At 39.9% G+C, this 18,501-nt stretch overlaps 3 protein-coding genes and 1 pseudogene across 4 annotated transcripts in view; 2 read left to right on the top strand and 2 right to left on the bottom strand.

Moving 5' to 3' along the window:
• Window positions 1–1,606, bottom strand: part of LOC130200095 (membrane-associated guanylate kinase, WW and PDZ domain-containing protein 3) — a 42,060-nt gene extending 40,454 nt beyond the window's left edge. The window contains exon 1 of the mRNA XM_056424068.1: window positions 1,439–1,606. The gene's annotated coding sequence lies outside the window, so the exon portion shown is untranslated. The remainder of the gene's footprint in view (window positions 1–1,438) is intronic.
• Window positions 1,607–2,809: 1,203 nt separating this feature from the next.
• On the top strand, window positions 2,810–10,014 carry gpkow (G patch domain and KOW motifs). The gene is made up of 11 exons (XM_056423416.1): window positions 2,810–3,015; window positions 3,236–3,411; window positions 5,089–5,234; window positions 6,127–6,233; window positions 6,942–7,149; window positions 7,309–7,441; window positions 8,488–8,701; window positions 8,844–8,964; window positions 9,372–9,441; window positions 9,607–9,692; window positions 9,773–10,014. The coding sequence occupies exons 1-11, from the start codon at window positions 2,822–2,824 to the stop codon at window positions 9,899–9,901; spliced, it is 1,584 nt and encodes a 527-aa protein (XP_056279391.1). The 5' UTR covers window positions 2,810–2,821; the 3' UTR covers window positions 9,902–10,014.
• pqbp1 (polyglutamine binding protein 1) lies at window positions 4,718–13,950 on the bottom strand. 2 transcript variants are annotated; one of them, XM_056423418.1, is made up of 8 exons: window positions 13,857–13,950; window positions 12,021–12,088; window positions 11,818–11,929; window positions 11,301–11,401; window positions 10,894–11,088; window positions 10,742–10,799; window positions 10,340–10,486; window positions 4,718–5,232 (listed from the first exon to the last, which is right to left on the bottom strand). In XM_056423418.1, the coding sequence occupies exons 2-8, from the start codon at window positions 12,085–12,087 to the stop codon at window positions 5,220–5,222; spliced, it is 693 nt and encodes a 230-aa protein (XP_056279393.1). In that variant the 5' UTR covers window position 12,088; window positions 13,857–13,950; the 3' UTR covers window positions 4,718–5,219. The 2 variants fall into 2 exon arrangements, with proteins under 2 accessions (XP_056279393.1, XP_056279394.1); XM_056423419.1 differs by lacking the exon at window positions 4,718–5,232 and having other exon boundaries at window positions 10,070–10,486; window positions 13,857–13,949.
• A 6-nt stretch (window positions 13,951–13,956) lies between these two features.
• Window positions 13,957–18,459, top strand: LOC130199700 (mitochondrial import inner membrane translocase subunit Tim17-B-like; annotated as a pseudogene).
• Window positions 18,460–18,501: the final 42 nt, after the last annotated feature.

Below are 18,501 nucleotides of genomic sequence, written 5' to 3'. Positions count from 1 at the left end.
GCCGACGTGTTCTTCGACATGCTTTTGCACTTGCCGGTGGCTCAAACTTGGGCTGAGAACTAGAATCAAATGAGGACGAACACAGAAGGAACCCGCCCGGCTGGGCTGAGCTACATTGCTGTGCTTTGAGGGGGCAAGCAAACAGCGTGAGGACCGGAGCAGCGTGCGGATGTGTGGACAGTCTCGAACAGCACATGGGTGTCTCCTTGCCTCCCAACCAATTCATGATTTCATTACAACGGCTTAACCTTGACTGTTCTCCAAATCCAGAGTAATGCACAGCAATAAGGGTCAAACAGCCATCACTTCAAAACAAGCGCCTCTATATTGAGCAGGGACACACCCTAAATAAACAGCAACAACAACACACACACACAGCTGTAATTAAGGCACACTGCACACATGTTTTCACACACACCTGACTGTAAAATACAAAGTACATTTCGCAAGCCAGGTTAGTTCGTAAGCTCGAGGAGCAACGAACATGGGCTTGTGTTCACATTGAGACCATCTCTGGAGCACGGGATGGAAACAGTGGAAACAAACAAACATTTAACACAAAAAGATCTCAATAAACTTTCTAAAACCTAATCATGATTCAACACACATGCGCGCGTGCACACGCACACACACACACACCATGCCGGTAAAATGAGGTAAACTTAATTTCAAAAGGATTCTTATCTGCCACCATCATCACAAACCCACATTGTTCTTATACACACACACTGGCGATAGTTTACATGCACACACACCCTCATCCACACCCTCTCTCTCTCTCTCTCTCTCTCTCTCACTCTCTCACACACACACACACACACAGATTATCATATTCCTCTATTTAGGGAAAATACTGACCTGCTTTGGCGTTGACACACACACATTCTTTTCAAGCAGTTCAGCCTTTCAAAGATGATCCGTTTGAACGCGTCTATATACATCGACCCGACTGAGGTTAAATAATAGGACTTAAATAAATGCGAGATGTTTCAAGAGCAGCAGCAGCCCTGTGTGTGATTTAATTTGTTGTTTTAAAGCAGTGTGGGAAGGCAGTAATGTGGTCGGTCCCACCGTATCCCAGAGAAAGTCAGGGGCGATGTGCTCGGCTGACGGGATATTGGGACAGTGATGCTCCGAGAGCCGTGGTGATCTTATTGAGAGAGAGAGAGAGAGAGAGAGAGAGAGAGAGAGAGAGAGAGAGAGAGAGAGAGAGAGGAGAGAGAGAAAGGGGGGAGAGGGAAAAATACTCATATGCACACACATACACACACACACACACACACACACACACACTCGGGCAAATCTGACATCGGCCGTTTACAAATGCAGCAGCTGCTGCACTGCTATGCAACATCAGCGTGGAGGATGGATATAGATGCAGCGTGCTGTTGAACTTGTTGTGACGAGTGTCAAGTCCACTGGACATGGACTTTCTTACCTTCATGTTCCCTTTCTCCTTCTCTAAGCCATCGGACTCGTCTTCGTTTGGCAGATCGTGCAGGTTGAATAATTACCGAGACACGTGCATTGCAGCGATCCAGAAAACAAGACACACGTCGCTGCCGCTCTCGAGTTGACCGGGTAGAGGTGTCATTGAACTGCACGCGCCAGGCTTTCAGCGCGCGCGGAGCGTCAGTTGCCGAATATCAGATGGGATTAGATAAAAGCAGACCGGGCGTGAGCTCGGGTTGATGATCGTGCTCCCCTAAAGGGCACTTTTGAAGGAAAAAAGACAAATGAGAAGGTTATTTGGGGAAGTTAAGGAGCACAGAGGGGAGGGAATGAAAAGAGTTCAAAGTACCGCCCCTTTATTATTCTCACACGGTGTACCTGCATCAGCAGCATCACTTTTCGCTTACGAGTTATAACCAGGCCTTAAAGGCGTGAGAACCAGATAAAAACGCGTGTTTTGAAGACTTATTTTCTATATGCAGTTATATATATATAAAGAAATTAACTGGACAACATTACGCAACAAATGAATACTTAGCATTATATCATGAATTATATTAATATTATTCATACCATATTGCATTTACAGTTTTTAAAAGGCAATCCACAAAGTGTCATTTCATTAAGTTGTGTCAAGAACACAAATATTATCACATATATTATTAGATAGACAGACAGGCAGGGAAAGATAGATAGATTTCCGAAAAATCTGTCATAGTTACATACATATACGAAATGTATTATCTGTATTTAATTGAACACATCCTTAACACACTAACAAGTCCCCTGCACTTCCAGCTGCGTATACTTTTGTTTGTGCAAGACCCCTTTACCTCACTCTAACAGGGACCCCCATACTGAACAGAGACTGTGTGCTGTTCCCTGATAAAAGACACAAGTTTCTTCTGGTACCTGTTCAGAAGAAATAATAAAACATATTTATATACTGTATGTTAACTTGCTGTTGTTATATTGTTCTAATAACATTAAACATGCGCATAATGCAATTAATCGCTGTTAATCACAGAAAAACCATAGATTAATCGATTAGATTTGCTCATCTTTGACCAGCACTAATACGACTATTATATATATATATATTATATCGTATCTATTATATATAATATTATATATATATATATATAATATTATATCGTATCTATTATATATATATATATATATATATATATATATATATATATATATATATATGCAAACTGTATTGTCACACTAAACTAGCAGGTCATTGTACCTTTAATTCTGATGCATGATGGGAATTGAAGTATTCCTCCAAATCCGAACGAGAACAAGTCTAAACAAAACTACAACTACCAGAGCTCCTTTCTCTTATTTCTGTTGGTTACAAACGATGATGGCGTCGCACGGGGAGGAAGCAGATTCTCCCATGTCTGCTCCTTCTGGGGACCAAGAAGAAAGAAAACCCGCGGCGGTGTCGTTTGGTTTCACTAAAACAGTTAGCAAATTTAAACCTACGACTGGTGACGTGATTAAGAAAGATGACAAAGATTATTTGATTGGAATTGACGGAAAAGAATTGCAAAGGTGGGCTTCGTATGCTAATGCTAACGCTAACGTACCGGTATCATTTAATATAACGCTATTGTTATTAGCGTCACGGTTAGCGTGTTAATTCCTCCTTCTGATGGCTAACAGTCAAATGAATATACGTGTGAAGTAGATAGTGACGTTACAAAGGTTGTACGCCTTGTTTTTTTTAATGTTATTGAACATTCGCCTCGCTAACTTCACTCTTGTGTTGCAGTACAAAACCGTCCGACAAGCCCAAAGAGCTCATCATCCCTCTGATCCAGAAGAACCGCTGGCACAGACCGGACCGGGCGGCCCAGGTCGAGGGCGAGGCGAGCGGGGGCAAAACGCCCAAAATCCCCGAAGAAAATGACTCTGTGGAATCTCAGGCTGTCAAGGAGCTCATTGAAGGTATGTACAGTGCACTATAATATGCAGTAGGGGCGAGATCCCCCTAGCGACGCTGGCACTCAGTGGCACTTGCCAGTAGTTGCCAGCAGTTGCCAGTGACACTTGCCACTTGCCAGCAGTTGCCAGCAGATGCCACTACTAGTCAAAAGTGCCACTACTAGTTAAAGTGCCACTACTAGTCAAAAAGTGCCAGCAGACGGAGGGTCGGCCGCAGTGACGAGTCTGCGACGATTTAGTGACAAGCTTCACTGAAGTGCCCGGACAGCGGAAGAAATCACTTTCATGATCACAAAATGGAGGAACTGCGGTTTAGCTAGATAGATAGATAGCTAAAATAGCTAGATACACAGATGGATGTGTGTGTATATATATAAAAGACACTAATTAATATATATATATATTAATTAGTGTCTTTTAGACACTACTGACAATATGCAATAAGATAGTGCTGTACATTACTGCTGTACTATATTTAATATTGTTTTGCTACTACTACGTTTCACTTCGTAATCTATTACACTTATATACCATGATATTGTAACGTCTCGGACGTTATGGCACTGATGACACGGAGACGGGACGGCGTTATTAATCCTCCCTTTATTGGGCATCCACCAACACAGACAGCGTGTTCCTCTCAGCTTAGCAGGTCGAAAGTCAACAACAACGGTTCCGTCAACCACCCTTAACTCCCGTTTTCCGACAGGTTAACCCGCCTCCCTCTACTCCGCCAATCACAGGCACGCCCCCTCGACCAGCATGCACGGTGCCACACTTTGATTGACAGCCACTTCACAGGGTCGCTACAATATATTACGAAGTGAAACGTAGTAGAAGCAAAACAATATTAAATATAGTACAGCAGTAATGTACAGCACTATCGCATATTGTAAGTAAGTGTCTACAAAAAGACACTAATTATATATATATATATATATATATATCCATCTGTGTATCTAGCTATTTTAGCTATCTATCTATCTATCAATCTAGCTAAACCGCAGCTCCTCCATTCTGTGATCATGAAAGTGATTTCTTCCGCTGTCCGGGCACTTCAGTGAAGCTTGTCACTAAATCGTCGCAGACTCGTCACCGCGCCGACCCTCCGTCTGCTGGCACTTTTTGACTAGTAGTGGCACTTTTTAACTAGTAGTGGCACTTTTTGACTAGTAGTGGCATCTGCTGGCAACTGCTGGCAACTGCTGGCAAGTGTCACTGAGTGCCAGTGCTTACACTTTAGACTAACAGTGGCATCTCCTCCAAGGAGAATTTCATGGAGGTATAACAGTATGACATGGTAAAAAAATTAATTATATATTTTTTATTATTAAAGAAAGGCGGGTACATTATACATATCATGGTATATAAGTGTTATATATTACGAAGTGAAACGTAGTAGTAGCAAAACAATATTCAATATAGTACAGCAGTATTGTACAGCAATATCGTATTGCATATTTTAAGTAAGTCTAAAAAAATACATTATCTATGCAAGTCTGTGGCACTTGCCACAGACTTGCCACTGAGGTGCCAGTGAGTTGCCAGTGAGTTGTCGGTGCCAGTGATTGCACTCGCCCTCTCTCATAATATGTGTGTGTGTGTGGGGGGGGTGGAAGGCCCAGGTGATCATAACCCCTCATGCAAAGCTCCTTGTGCATCTCTAACTCCGCCTCGTAGACTCTCGGAGGCAGCTTGAGCTGTGGCAAAACGGCCCTCAGTCAGACATCAACCTGAACCTCGCCATCCCCCTGTTGATGCAAAACAAAGTGCCGGACGGCTTTGAGGATGGAGACCACGTGAAGGTGGATCTACGCCCGGAATCTGTAAGTATGGAGACCAAACACAAGAGTGAAGTTAGCGAGGCGACTGTTCAATAACATAAAAAAACAAGGCGTACAACCTTTGTGTGACGGAAACAGCGGCACAGCGCAGCATGTTGTTCTACTCTGTGCTTGCACGATTAAGATCTATATCTAATACCCCGGTTGAAGAGAAGTGTTTGGACAGTTTTCTCATTTGCGTCTTTGTTATTCCCGTATAATCTCATCAGGGTCTTTCCATTGCAATTATAGTGGACACAAAATAGTGTATTTGTAGTGTAGTGGATGTATTATTCGTTAAGTGCCAGGGGAAATGCAGTGAAGTCATAGATGGTACCCCCCGACAACAGAATTTGAAGAGGAGAGGGAGATTGGATGATTCAAGGGTTTAACAGAGTAATTATTTGAATTAAGTGTTTAATCAATGATTCTACATACACACGCATACATTTCTTTCATATTTTTATGCAAGCGTTCTACTGTTGCCGGCTAGGGTTTGCATATGAATCGCTTGAGAAAGAAATGACTTGCATGCCCCTCGTCAATTGGTAATTTCTTCTGGGATCCGGTGTGAAGATCACTTTAAGATCTCAATGATGGATGCAAGAGGCATTTCAATGAGCATTGGAAAACACTTGACGGTACAAAAAAATTGATAGAATGGCTACTTTGACTCGGATTGAAATTTGAATATCTGAAAGGCTGACGGAGACTTGCATTCAAAACCGCTCGTCTCCGTCAGTTGTTCAGACTTCACAGATCACATAAGCCCCTCGTTTAGCTCTGATAAACATAGAAATGCAGACGGTGGAGTCTTCTTCTTTTCTTGGGTCGTTTGAGCATTTAAATGTCTCTTGATTTTCAAAAAGATGACATCCCTGTATGTGTTCGTCAGTCAACAGAGGCAGACTATGAGAGCATTCCTGTTGCAGCTTATGGACTCGCGATGCTGAAAGGGATGGGCTGGAATAAAGAGGAAGGCATTGGACACACCTTTAAACAGTGAGTAGTTCATTGACGCCTTACTTTACCACGATTACTCCGAATGTAACGTTATGCTTAACTTTCACGTCGTCCAATCAAGCTAAATATGCTGAACAGTCTGTAGTTTCAGCTTCTTAAATGTGAGGATTTGCTTATTTTTTCAGTTTTATATCTGAGAAATGTTTGAATATCTTTAGATTTGGAATGTAATTTGGACCAAACAAGATATTTGAAGAACTCTCCTTGTGCACTCGTAACGTGCAATGAGCACATTACATGTCATTTAGCTGACGCTTTTATCCAAAGCGATTCAACCATGAGCACTTTTCACAATTTATATACATTTCATCTACTAACAATTATTAATATAACAATGAATCAATTACTCGAAAAAACAAAACAATCAACGGACTAATCTATAATTTAAATGAGCGTTGCCGCTCTCGATGAATACTGATCAGGACTTTGACTGTATTTCCATTTTCAATATTGATTCAACTAGTAAAGTGTTTTTCCACATTAACCTGCTATAAATTAGTAACGACAATTGTATAAAACCACTCATTTCAGGACAAATGGCATTGCTTTCTCCATCCTTTTCTGTAACTCAAGTAGCCTCAATTTAAAATACAAGACGAGCCGTGTGCACCTCCAGCCACTTTCACATCCTGCACATGTCCATCTCTTTATTCATTAAATTAATTCTGTCGCTCCCCATCTACTCAGACACGTGGTGCCGATAGAACACGAGCTCCGTCCAAAAGGTTTGGGTCTTGGAGCCGATCGTTCGGCGATCAAGGACCTGGAGCCCACCAGACACAAGCGCCCCCCCAAGCCAGGCGATGAGAAGGCGAAGGAGGAAGATGAACTCGTGATGGGTCCAGGCGGCTGCGTGCTGGTGGAATCAGGGGCGCATAAAGAACTGTATGGCAAGGTAGCGCTGATCTGAAATGTGTTTGCACCCATATGCATCGACTGTTGACACGCAGTTAACTCCTGGTACAGAAACAAGGAATAGTCCAACTACCTGTTTTATTTCTATTTGTTGTTTTCTCTTAGATGAGTTGTCAAAACCTTCTTTCATGTGCTGCAGATTGAAGGCATTGATGCAGACAACGCTCGGGTTGTGGTGAAGCTGGCCATTGGGGGCAGGTCGGCGACAATCAGCCAGTATGCTATTAAACTGGTTGGGCGCAAGGAATACGACAAAAACTGCAAAGACCTCAGTAAGTAACTCTCAACAAAGAAAATAGAAAAGTTTAACGTTTCTGGGAAATGATCTGGATGCCTTGCTTTGTGTCTGTTTTTTATTTCCAAAAATCTCTCTTCCCACTTTTCATTTTGATGCATTTGTATTATAACCAGTAATGCGGGATGACCGTAGCAATATGATATGATAGAAGTTTCCAGTTGAAGGATCACATCTTAACCCTTGTGTTGCCTTTGGGTCATTTTGACCCGATTCAATATTTAACCCTCCTGTCGCCTTCGGGTCAATTTGACCCGATTCAATGTTTAATTTCGGTGTTCTTTCGGGAGTCAACAAACAAACATAAAGTACCTCACACTTAAACTTGGAAAACAATATTAATTCTAATAATTTTCTGGAGATTTTAATAGCTGGGGTCATATTGACCTCAAGGGTAAAATATGTTCGTAAATATAAAGGTAACAGGAGGGTTAAACATTGAATCGGGTCAAATTGACCCGAAAGCAACACAAGGGTTAAGTGGCCGGCTGTTGTGTGTCGAACTATTTCTGTGCCAAAGTGTTAATAACCAATTTTTATACAATGTATTTTCTAAGCAAAAAAAGCCAAAAAAACCTCACTGGTTCTTATTTCTCAAATGTGAATATTTTCTTTTTTTCTTAGTGTTCTATGTAAGTAAATTGAATTATCTTTCAATTTGTGACTTTTGTAGAAAAAAACAAGCAACTTAAATTACGTACTTTGATGGTCTTATTTTCTATTTCTATCATTGAGAAAACAACTGGCAGATTAAAGTATAATTAAACCAATTATAGTTTGAAGCATTAGTTGTGAGGCTCGACTGGCCTTCAGAGGTTGATCCTCTAGTCGGGTGACATTTTAGCCTTCATGAAGGAAAAACAAACAAAATAGCGAATCAGCCACAGCTTTTATTTTTGGTTCTCTAAGCTGTTAAGAGTAAAAACGTAAACATGCAGAGTCACAACACTGCAGTCTCTGTTGGCTTGTTTGCCACATTTAACTGGACACCATGCTAACCAGTTTTTTTTCTTCTTGAATCAGGTCGCCTCAGTAAAACCCACAAGGAGAAAGAGAAAGAGAAGGAGAAAGAGAAGGAGAAAGAGAAAGAGAAGGAGAAGGAGAAGGAGAAAGAGAAGGAGAGGCGGGAGGAGAAAGAGAGGCAAAGTAATGGTGATGAGGTGAAACACAAGTCTTCAGAAAGAGACAGAGGAACCGACGAGAGGAAGAGGAAACACCGAGAATCCAGTCAAGACAGGTACCCTTCAAGCATAAGATGATTCTTATTGAGAATTTCAGTTCATACATTATTTTTACCGCACTAATTCTCATTTTCGTTTGTTGGTTATTTTTTTATTTTTAGAGTAAATACAGTACACTGAAAATGTTTCTTTCCTCAGAGAGAAACCGCCAGTGAAAGAGGCCCGACGACCACCGGCTCCCCCCTCCTGGCTCCAGAGGGACTTGAAAGTTCGCTTTATAGACAAATCTTTCAAGGGGGGCAGGTACTACAACTCAAAGGTACGCCACCTACATATTGCATCATCTTCACAGCCCCTTTTTTTGTATTAAACTACTCACGCATCCTTTGGGTCATTTAATTCAAATGTTAGAATCAAGTGTTTTTAGACCAGGGAATTGTTTGAAATGATGGAACTCACCAGGTAAAATATATATAAATATAAAAATGTTAATTTATTCATATATTTAATTTTATGACGTGGATATTTAAAAAAAATATTTTTTGATGAATAAATCACCACTGAAATAGGAATGGTCAAAACATACCATTAAAATGTTGCCAGTAATGCGGTCCAGTCACAGAAAAGCAATGAGATATCCCACTATATATATATATTTAGCTGCAATGTTTAAAAACATGTTGGGTTCTTATTTTAGCCGTTAACATTAGTCTTGTTTCCTTTTAGATGTGTGTGGAGGATGTTCTGGCACCAGCTATCTGTGTGTGTCGAACCGACGAGGGCAGACTGATAGACGGTGAGTCATTGGCGTCCTCTCGTGTTAGTTTATCAGTTCCTTCATGACGGATTTCACAAATACATTAGTAACATTTAATATCGGCTGACCACCATCCCTGAATGTTGCTTCTGTAATTGCTATAAAAATGTTTGACGAACCCACGGTTTCTTATTTTGAGGGCAGATGTGAAGCAGAACATGCTGGAAACCATCATTCCTAAAAGCGAGAATGATTCTATAATGGTTGTACTGGGCGAGCACAAAGGACAGGTAAGCGAAGGATCGTCTTTCCTGCAGGATGCAGGCTCAGGTTTGTGCCGTGACTAATCGGTGTGCGATTGTTTGTTCAGGTCGGCCGAATTCTCCAACGGGACAAGAACAAATGCCGGGCGACGGTCCAGCTCGACGGACACGACGAGAAATTGTTCACTCTGGATTACGACACCATTTGTCAGTATGTGGGAGCAGAAGACCGCTGATTAAAATGCAATGTCCTTCCGCCCATCTGAAATGTTGTTTTTGTGGTATATTCAAAAGTAATGGATTTTAAAGCGTTGATTTTTTTTGTAATAAAATATTGTAAAGAATTGTATTTGTGCAGATTATTACAAGATCTACGTCAATCCACAAAGAACAGCTGCAATGAGTCATTATCACAGTAATCATTAGATTTATTATCACATAAAGTCCACTAATGGCATCAATAACAAGGTAAATCTTTAGGTCAGAAAAAAGTATTTACAACATTTCTACATGTTTGAGAAGAGAATGAAAGCACTGGAGGTGTAAAAGCTCAGCACTCAATTTCTGACATGAAACATGTTTCAGAATGAAAAGAAACCCGAAGGCATCAGTCTGTTCCAGCAAAAGAAAGAAGAACTGTACAGCTGTGTCTGTTTCCTGGGAGCTCGGCTTACTCTTTGGGTGTTTGGTTAGCTGCGTTAGCCCGAAGCACGGCCCCTGGACTGGGGTAGGGCCGCTGCTGGAACAGGGGCCCGGCCGCCGTAGTGTCTGCACCCGTCTTGGCTTCATTACGCTTGGGCAGGCCAGTTGACCACGAGCCTCTGAAAACAAAACGACATTTGCTTAAATAAATAGTTGTATACACTCGGCTCATACCCTTAAAAAGGGCACTTCACCAATTCTAACATCAAAATCAGTTTACTGGACATGTTCAGTACAACTCTGACTATGTGGCGGTTCAGACAGGAAATATCTAAAAGATGCATTCAATTGCATTGTGGGAATTGTAGGATCCAGAGTTTTTGTAATGGAACAAAAGGACCCAGAGCTTGTTCCATCGTGACTTATTACTGTACCTTGGGGCATCAGAGTAAGCACTTGGATCCATGGGGTCCATCTCATCATCTTTTTTCCCTGAAAGAAAAATAATTATGTAACATACCTTCATGTAAACGAGAACCATTCATTTGTGAACGCGTGTGTCGTAGGATGCAGATGTGCACGTTACCTCTTTTGTTCTTACTGTACGGCGCTGCCTCCTCTCTCCTCGGCTTTCTCCTGTCTCTGTCCCTCCCCTCGTCCCTCTCTCGGTCTCGGTCTCTTTCCCGTTCCCGTTCCTTTTCCCGCTCTTTTTCTCTTTCCCGCTCCCGCTCTCTCTCTAGCTTCTCAAACGGCCTCTCAATTTTTTCATCTGCTACCTCGGCTGAACGATATAAAAAATAAAAGGCAATAGTCACAAAATAAACCACAAACAATGTGCAATTTCTGATTATTTGCCAAGCGATGGTCCGACCTGCAATGATACATCAGAGATACATGGAAACAGATTTCCATTGTGATACGATTGCAGTGCAGATCGTCAAAATGTGCCGTGTCATCAAAACGTTATGTTTCAGGGGCTTCTAAATGCCATACCTCTAATTTTCTTGGCAGGTTTTGTTACCACTGCAGTTGGGTCGTTTGGGGACAGCCAGGCCACCAATTCTGTCTCCACATTCCAGTAATAAGGAAGACCACTGTGGATCGACGGAAACATTCATTAAAATGGTTGAATTCGCACAAAAAGAAATAAATAGTTATGGTTATACAATAATATTAGGAAATGTATTCATTTAATTTATTTGATGTGATGATAAAAGTACACTGCAACTCAACATAGTGTAGCCAAGTAGTAGAATAATCAAGAAGAAATAAACCATGAAGCAATAAGACTCATTTCCAATGTAAAGCATAAACATAGCAGAGTGAATAATATTAAATGTATGCAGACACATTTAAATAAGACCTTATGGCAAAGTAATCTAATAAAACCAGGTCATTATTAAGATATAAAATCCCAAAATATCCTTTTTAAATAAATGATGTCAGTGCCAGAATAAATGGACATTCCTGTGTAATCTGTTGTCAGAATGTTGTAGAAGTGCATACGTACCAAGCAGTGTCAAACACTTTATACCAGTTTGGGGGAAGACTCTCCACTCTCGTAGCTTCATAATCCACATTGTTGTCATCGTAATCTTCAGCAATAATCTCCTCATCTGCCTCTGGATGAATTGGAGGAGAAACATTGTTACGTGACACATGAAAAATTTAAAAAAAAGTCAAAAACGTTTCCTGTTAATTGTTTATTATTACCTTGGTCTGACGGTTTAACAATCCCTCTCTTGGCCAAGCGGGCCAGCAGTGCTGCAGGTAGAGGCATCCTGCAACAGATGACGGGAGGATTCATTTATGATGATGATGATGACAATGATGCAATAAGACAGCAAAACATCATCCACTAACTTCAACAGCTGGAAGCAGAGACACACAGATAATGGCCACCGTTCAAAACAATTATTCTTAAAAGAAAACAGAGCTTTATTTTTACTTATTTATTGATGATTGACAATTTTCCATCTTAGTGCCGTTTTATGATGTTCTTAGACACATGTCCTATTCCCTGTAGCTGTCTTAGCGTACCTTTTTATGGATGTACAATATAATGGTGGACTTTCCCACAATGGGCCACTCCTGAAATACGATGAACCGGCCCATTATCCTGAACTATGACGAATAAAGTTGGTGATACTTTATACTTTGAATGTGTTTGCACGGTGGTGTCGTGGCTAGAACTGTCGCCTCACAGCAAGAGAGCCCGGGTTCAGATCCCAGTCTGGGTCGTCCTTCTGCGTGGAGTGTGCATGTTCTCCCCGTGGCAGCGTGGGTTCCCTCTGGGCATGAATGGTTGTCTGTCTCTACAGGACTGTCTCAGAAAATTAGAATATTGTGATAAAGTTATTTATTTTCTGTAATGCAATTAAAAAAACAAAAATGTCATGCATTCTGGATTCATTACAAATCAACTGAAATATTGCAAGCCTTTTATTCTTTTAATATTGCTGATTATGGTTTACAGCTTAAGAAAACTCTAAAATCCTATCTCATAAAATTTTAATATTTCCTCAGACCAAGTAAAAAAAAAGATTTATAACAGCTGAGTGTTTGTCAAGGCTCAGGAAACCCTTGCAGGTGTTTCGAGTTAATTAGACAATTCAAGTGATTTGTTTAATACCCTACTAGTATACTTTTTCATGATATTCTAATATTTAGAGATAGGATATTTGAGTTTTCTTAAGCTGTAAGCCATAATCAGCAATAAATCAGAATAAAAGGCTTGCAATATTTCAGTTGATTCGTAATGAATCCAGAATGCATGACATTTTTGTTTTTTTAATTGCATTACAGAAAATAAAGAACTTCATCACAATATTCTAATTTTCTGAGACAGTCCTGTATATGTGCCCTGAGATGGAGTGGCGCCCTGTCCAGGTTGTAAACCCGACCTTCGCCCAATGTCGACTGGGATCGGCTCCAGCGCCCCGCGACCCTGATAAGCGGTTTGGGTAATGGAATGGATGGATGTATTATTTTATTTGAAATATTTTCTTTTGCTTACAGGACTTTAAGAATAAAGTATGTAAGCTTTATTTTACATTTGTAATGTGCCATTATTGGTGTTGTGCGGTGATTGATCGGAATCATTATCTTTTAAATAAAAAATGAAACTGTACTTTAATGTAATATTAGTTATTAAAGTCAGTATTATGGACATAAAGATAAAGTAATGCGTCTTTGGATCGGGGTTGAAATCTGAGTGGCCGAGAAGTCTCCACCAGTCATTTCAGCGCGTGAGGTCATTATGGCTACTGCTGCTCGAAAACCTTTGGTTGCTCGGGTTTTTACAAACGGTATTCTATAAAAGATAAAATAAACAATGAGCATTTTTAAATTAACCTCTTTAAGCACGATATAACATGTATTTTCATTAAATAAGTGCACCCCCCGCGCTCGGAGACACCAGTGTAAGCAACTGGATGATTAAATATACAATTAACCCGCTCACCTGAAATCTTCGTAAATACCCCAAAACTACACTAACACCTTAACGTACAAAAACAACTGAATGGATGAAACTTAATACAACGTTACCTTTCTCTTTTTAAGACAATCGCCTCTTCGAGGAGACACGACTTTCCTCAACGGCACACGGCGCGCACAATGATGACGTAGCACCGCTATCTTCACGACAACAAACATGGAGGAATATGAGCGTGAACCTTGGTGAGATTAGTATTCAAGAACATTTCCTTTGTCGTTGCGTATTCAACAACGTTCGCCTCGGACACTGCTTTGCTTCCCCACGTCATGTTGAAGTTGTCGTGAGAGTAAACGGAGAGGCTCTGTGCGTTAGCCGGCTAGCTTAGTGGAGACTCGGGGATATACAGAGATAAAGCTGCGTTCAGGGACACGCAGCTAGATAGATAGATAGATAGATATATACTTTATTAATCCCCAAGGGGAAATTTGTCGTGACAGTAGCAGCAACACACAAGAATAAAAAACAAAACACAAAATATAAGAAACAGGGATGAAAGATATAGAAGTATACAAGTAAAATAAAAGTAAAATACAAAACAAAATATATATGTAAATATACAACACACATGCATACACAACACACAACAACACTGACAAATCAAATACAAAAATATTAAATATAGACAGAGTGCAAAAAGCAAAGTGTGTGTATGAGTGCAGAGCAAATGAAATGACTGAGCTACTGAGCTGAGCTGCAACCTCTCACATGGATGTGTCCTTTTGAGAATGGCACACAGAGATACATACACCACGAAATACAATTTACACATGTGACTCACTGTGGAGCTCAGTTTAAATGTGTGGATTTGAACTAGCCTCCACTTACTAATAAAGAGAGAGAGACTACAGTATTCATCAACTAAAGATATATCCTGGAACAGCTCCCAGGACAGGGACCAGGGCTAAAATATGACTTGCATATGCAGGGTTTTTGCCAGAATTAGCTTATAATACATTATAAGATAAGATAAGATGAAGCCTTTCGTGTTTGACCGAAATAAGCAGAGAAAATAATAAACAAAATGTTTAAAATTGGTATAGTATCAACATTATTCTGTGCATATTAGGCTACAGTTGTATGATAATATGCATTTAACTCACTGTGTAGGACTGCAATTAACAACAGTTTTTATAGTTTTATGTGCTCATTCTTTTTTAGATACATTTCTTACCAGTCTATAAAATGTCAGAACATACTGAAGAATACCAATTATAGTGATCAATCATTTAATTAGTGGTAGATTATTTTTCTGTTCTCTCAGCTAACTGTTTCAGCATACCTATGATTGTGCCACAAAAGGTTAAGAAACATCTGGATGGAGCTGCTCAAATAACGAACAACATAATTGCAGAAGCAATTTGTGAATTCTGTTGGTAGCAATTGTATCTAAACGGTGAACTGTTTCGAATGGCAAGTGTGTGTGGTTACATGTGTAGCTTTGGATTGCTGAAAATGTAATATGTTACAACGCCTATGTCTATGTTTTGACATAACATACTTTATCTTGTCTTACCATTGTCTTTCCCTGTCTTATTGATGCACTCCTGCAGTCCCTGGAGAATAGTGGATGACTGTGGAGGTGCTTTCACCATGGGTGTTCCAGGCGATCACAGGCTTTCGTAATGCCCCTGCAGTGAGTTCACCACATCGGAATAATTATCAGCATGTGCTTCAACTCTCATCAGAGTTTTTAAAGGCAGCATTTAACAGTGCTCTAATGTGTCAGGGTGCCGCACACAGACTGAGAGGAAGCGCAAATGCAGTGAGAATAAGAGCTCCTCAGATTGGAGGTGAGGACGTCTTCTTTTGTAACCATTGCTTGTTTCCTTTATTGTCGCTCTTGGAGTCATAATATGCGTACGGCATATGCTAGAGTTAAATATTATCCCTCCCTGTGTACAGGACTGTCTCAGAAAATTAGAATATTGTGATGAAGTTCTTTATTTTCTGTAATGCAATTAAAAAAACAAAAATGTCATGCATTCTGGATTCATTACAAATCAACTGAAATATTGCAAGCCTTTTATTCTTATAATATTGCTGATTATGGCTTACAGCTTAAGAAAACTCAAATATCCTATCTCTAAATATTAGAATATCATGAAAAAGTATACTAGTATGGTATTAAACAAATCACTTGAATTGTCTAATTAACTCGAAACACCTGCAAGGGTTTCCTGAGCCTTGACAAACACTCAGCTGTTATAAATCTTTTTTTTTACTTGGTCTGAGGAAATATTAAAATTTTATGAGATAGGATTTTAGAGTTTTCTTAAGCTGTAAGCCATAATCAGCAATATTATAAGAATAAAAGGCTTGCAATATTTCAGTTGATTTGTAATGAATCCAGAATGCATGCCATTTTTGTTTTTTTAATTGCATTACAGAAAATAAAGAACTTTATCACAATATTCTAATTTTCTGAGACAGTCCTGTATATTAAATAATTTACCTGTAGAATAGTTTGATTACTTTGGGAGCCAGAGCCTGTTGAAACATTTACTTTATCTAAAACTAAAATCTAACTATTAAACCAGACGAGCAAGCACTCATTGGTTTGTTTTTTGGTGTTTTTTTAGGCAGCTTTGCTGTATGGATGAGGGCTCTTCTCCACAATCGACTGTGGGTTAGTTCGCTTGAGAGGGAAAGAGGATCCTTGGAACTCCATAACAAGTGGTGCACTTACTGGGGCCATTCTGGCAGCATGCAGTAAGAGGAGGCCCATTTATCACAATGACCTGATCCCGTCTAATTAAATGGGATTCAATCAGTTCTGTGTTTTGCTCCAGGTGGACCGTTAACTATGATGGGCATCTGCCATGATGGGGGGGGATTTTACTCGCTCTAATGGAGGGTTTGGGGATCCTCCTCACCAGATATACAGCACAGCAGTTTCAGAGCCGTAAGTGAATCTGATTGAGTTTGAGTTAAATGGCTGCAATCAATATTTTTATATAAAAAAGGCCTCTTGAAACAGATAGAAATCCTTCCATTTTTGTGTGTTTTATATATTAGTATTCCTTTACGTAACTGGTCGAATATAGCAAATGAGGCACCAAAGCATAGCTACAATGGTTTATAATAAGTAGATGATGTGTCAGTCTTGACAAACAATAGACTCATCTGAAGGTTATTAATCACACCGGTGCTTTTCCTACTCTGACAAGCCAAAAATGTTTGCTGTGAAAAATGTCAATAGACCAGAAATGTAATATTTTGAGTAAAAGCTGACTCATATTTGCTGAACTGAAACATGCTTCTGTGGTGCCATACGTCTTTGTGCCCCGTCACCAGGGCTACGCCCCTTTCCTTAAAGGGCCCTCGTGAATTCGTACTTCCCTACAATACAATAGTATTTGTATTATTATTATTATTATATTAATCTCATGGATTAACAGGATATTGCCACAGAAACCTGAAAAAATAACTTGTTTCCCCTTCTTGTTTTCTTCAGCTATTCCCTTTGCAGAAGACCCCAGTCAGTGACCTCCGAAGGATGGAAGTCAGCAGCATCAGCAGCATCAGGGGTCAAAAGGCCAGTTTCAGTAGAGCAACACACCGTGAGTCACATCAGAGAGTAGCGAGGACGCCCGCCATTCCAGCACATATCAGGAGGACCAGGATGTGGAGCTACTGGTCTCTACAGTGGTGTCAAGAGTAGGTGCACTATGTACTTTTACCTCAGGGGCTGAATACTGTGAGTTTATTATTTATTTAGTCTATTTATTTATTTATCTTCGAGTGAGTGTTTGTGACAAACCTCTTGTTTGCACCTCCAGCATCTCATGCAACATTGTCTGTATCAAGGGTTACTCTTCCCTGTGATGGGTTGAATATGCAATTATTAAATGTGCATATTAATCCATTTAGATTGTTTAACATTCAAGCAAGAGCAATATATTGATGAAATTGTTTGACATTTTGTTAATTGTGATTGTTTGCCTTGGCGCAGAGAGTAAGAAGAGAAGATCAACTGAAGAACGAATGATTTGATATTGTATGCGCTGTGCCGACTGTTTCTTGGCCAGGTGCAGTGAGTGGGCATTGATGTCTTCATGTAATTCTTAGCAAGAAAACAAATGAGTGTATTACCCGAAACAATAAACTATTCCTGTTGGCGTAGAATTTACATGTGTATGCACATATTTAGTTTTGTAATGGCTGCGAGGCAGCTAGACAAATGAGACTTCTGTGAGGTTTCATCTTGGAGAACGGGTATTCTGGGTACAGCGAGTAAATTATGTGTCAGCTGTGACTATCAATACAAAGAACAGCGTGTGTGTGTGCTTATATAATTTGTGAACTAAAGATGCTCAACAAAATCTAATGCCACTTTTTGTTGCACAGTTTCTCCTAATATGGTCTTGCCTCACCCAGCAGCTTTGTTCAGTAGTTATTATCATAACTATTAGAAGGATTATGATGATAATAATATTTATTATTATTATTAATAATAATAATAATAATAATAATTACTGCATTATCCCTCAGAAACCAATCACTTTTTAAAGTCCATCCCTCTGTTTTCTCTGAGATGGTTTAGTATGATCCTGTGTGTTTTACTGTCAAACTACGTATAGAAAGAATGTTTATTTGTATCGTCATAATACATTTATCTTGCAAAAGTGGGTCTAAAAAAACCCAATAAAGGCATAAAATGTTCCTTAATACTGCTCATGGTGTTATTTTTTTCTC

This window comes from Pseudoliparis swirei, chromosome 9 (genome assembly GCF_029220125.1).
Source record: "Pseudoliparis swirei isolate HS2019 ecotype Mariana Trench chromosome 9, NWPU_hadal_v1, whole genome shotgun sequence".
In the NCBI taxonomy this organism is placed as follows: Eukaryota; Metazoa; Chordata; class Actinopteri; order Perciformes; family Liparidae; genus Pseudoliparis; species Pseudoliparis swirei.
The sequence above is the reverse complement of the archived record's forward strand: the minus strand, read 5'-3'. Positions and strand labels throughout refer to the sequence as shown.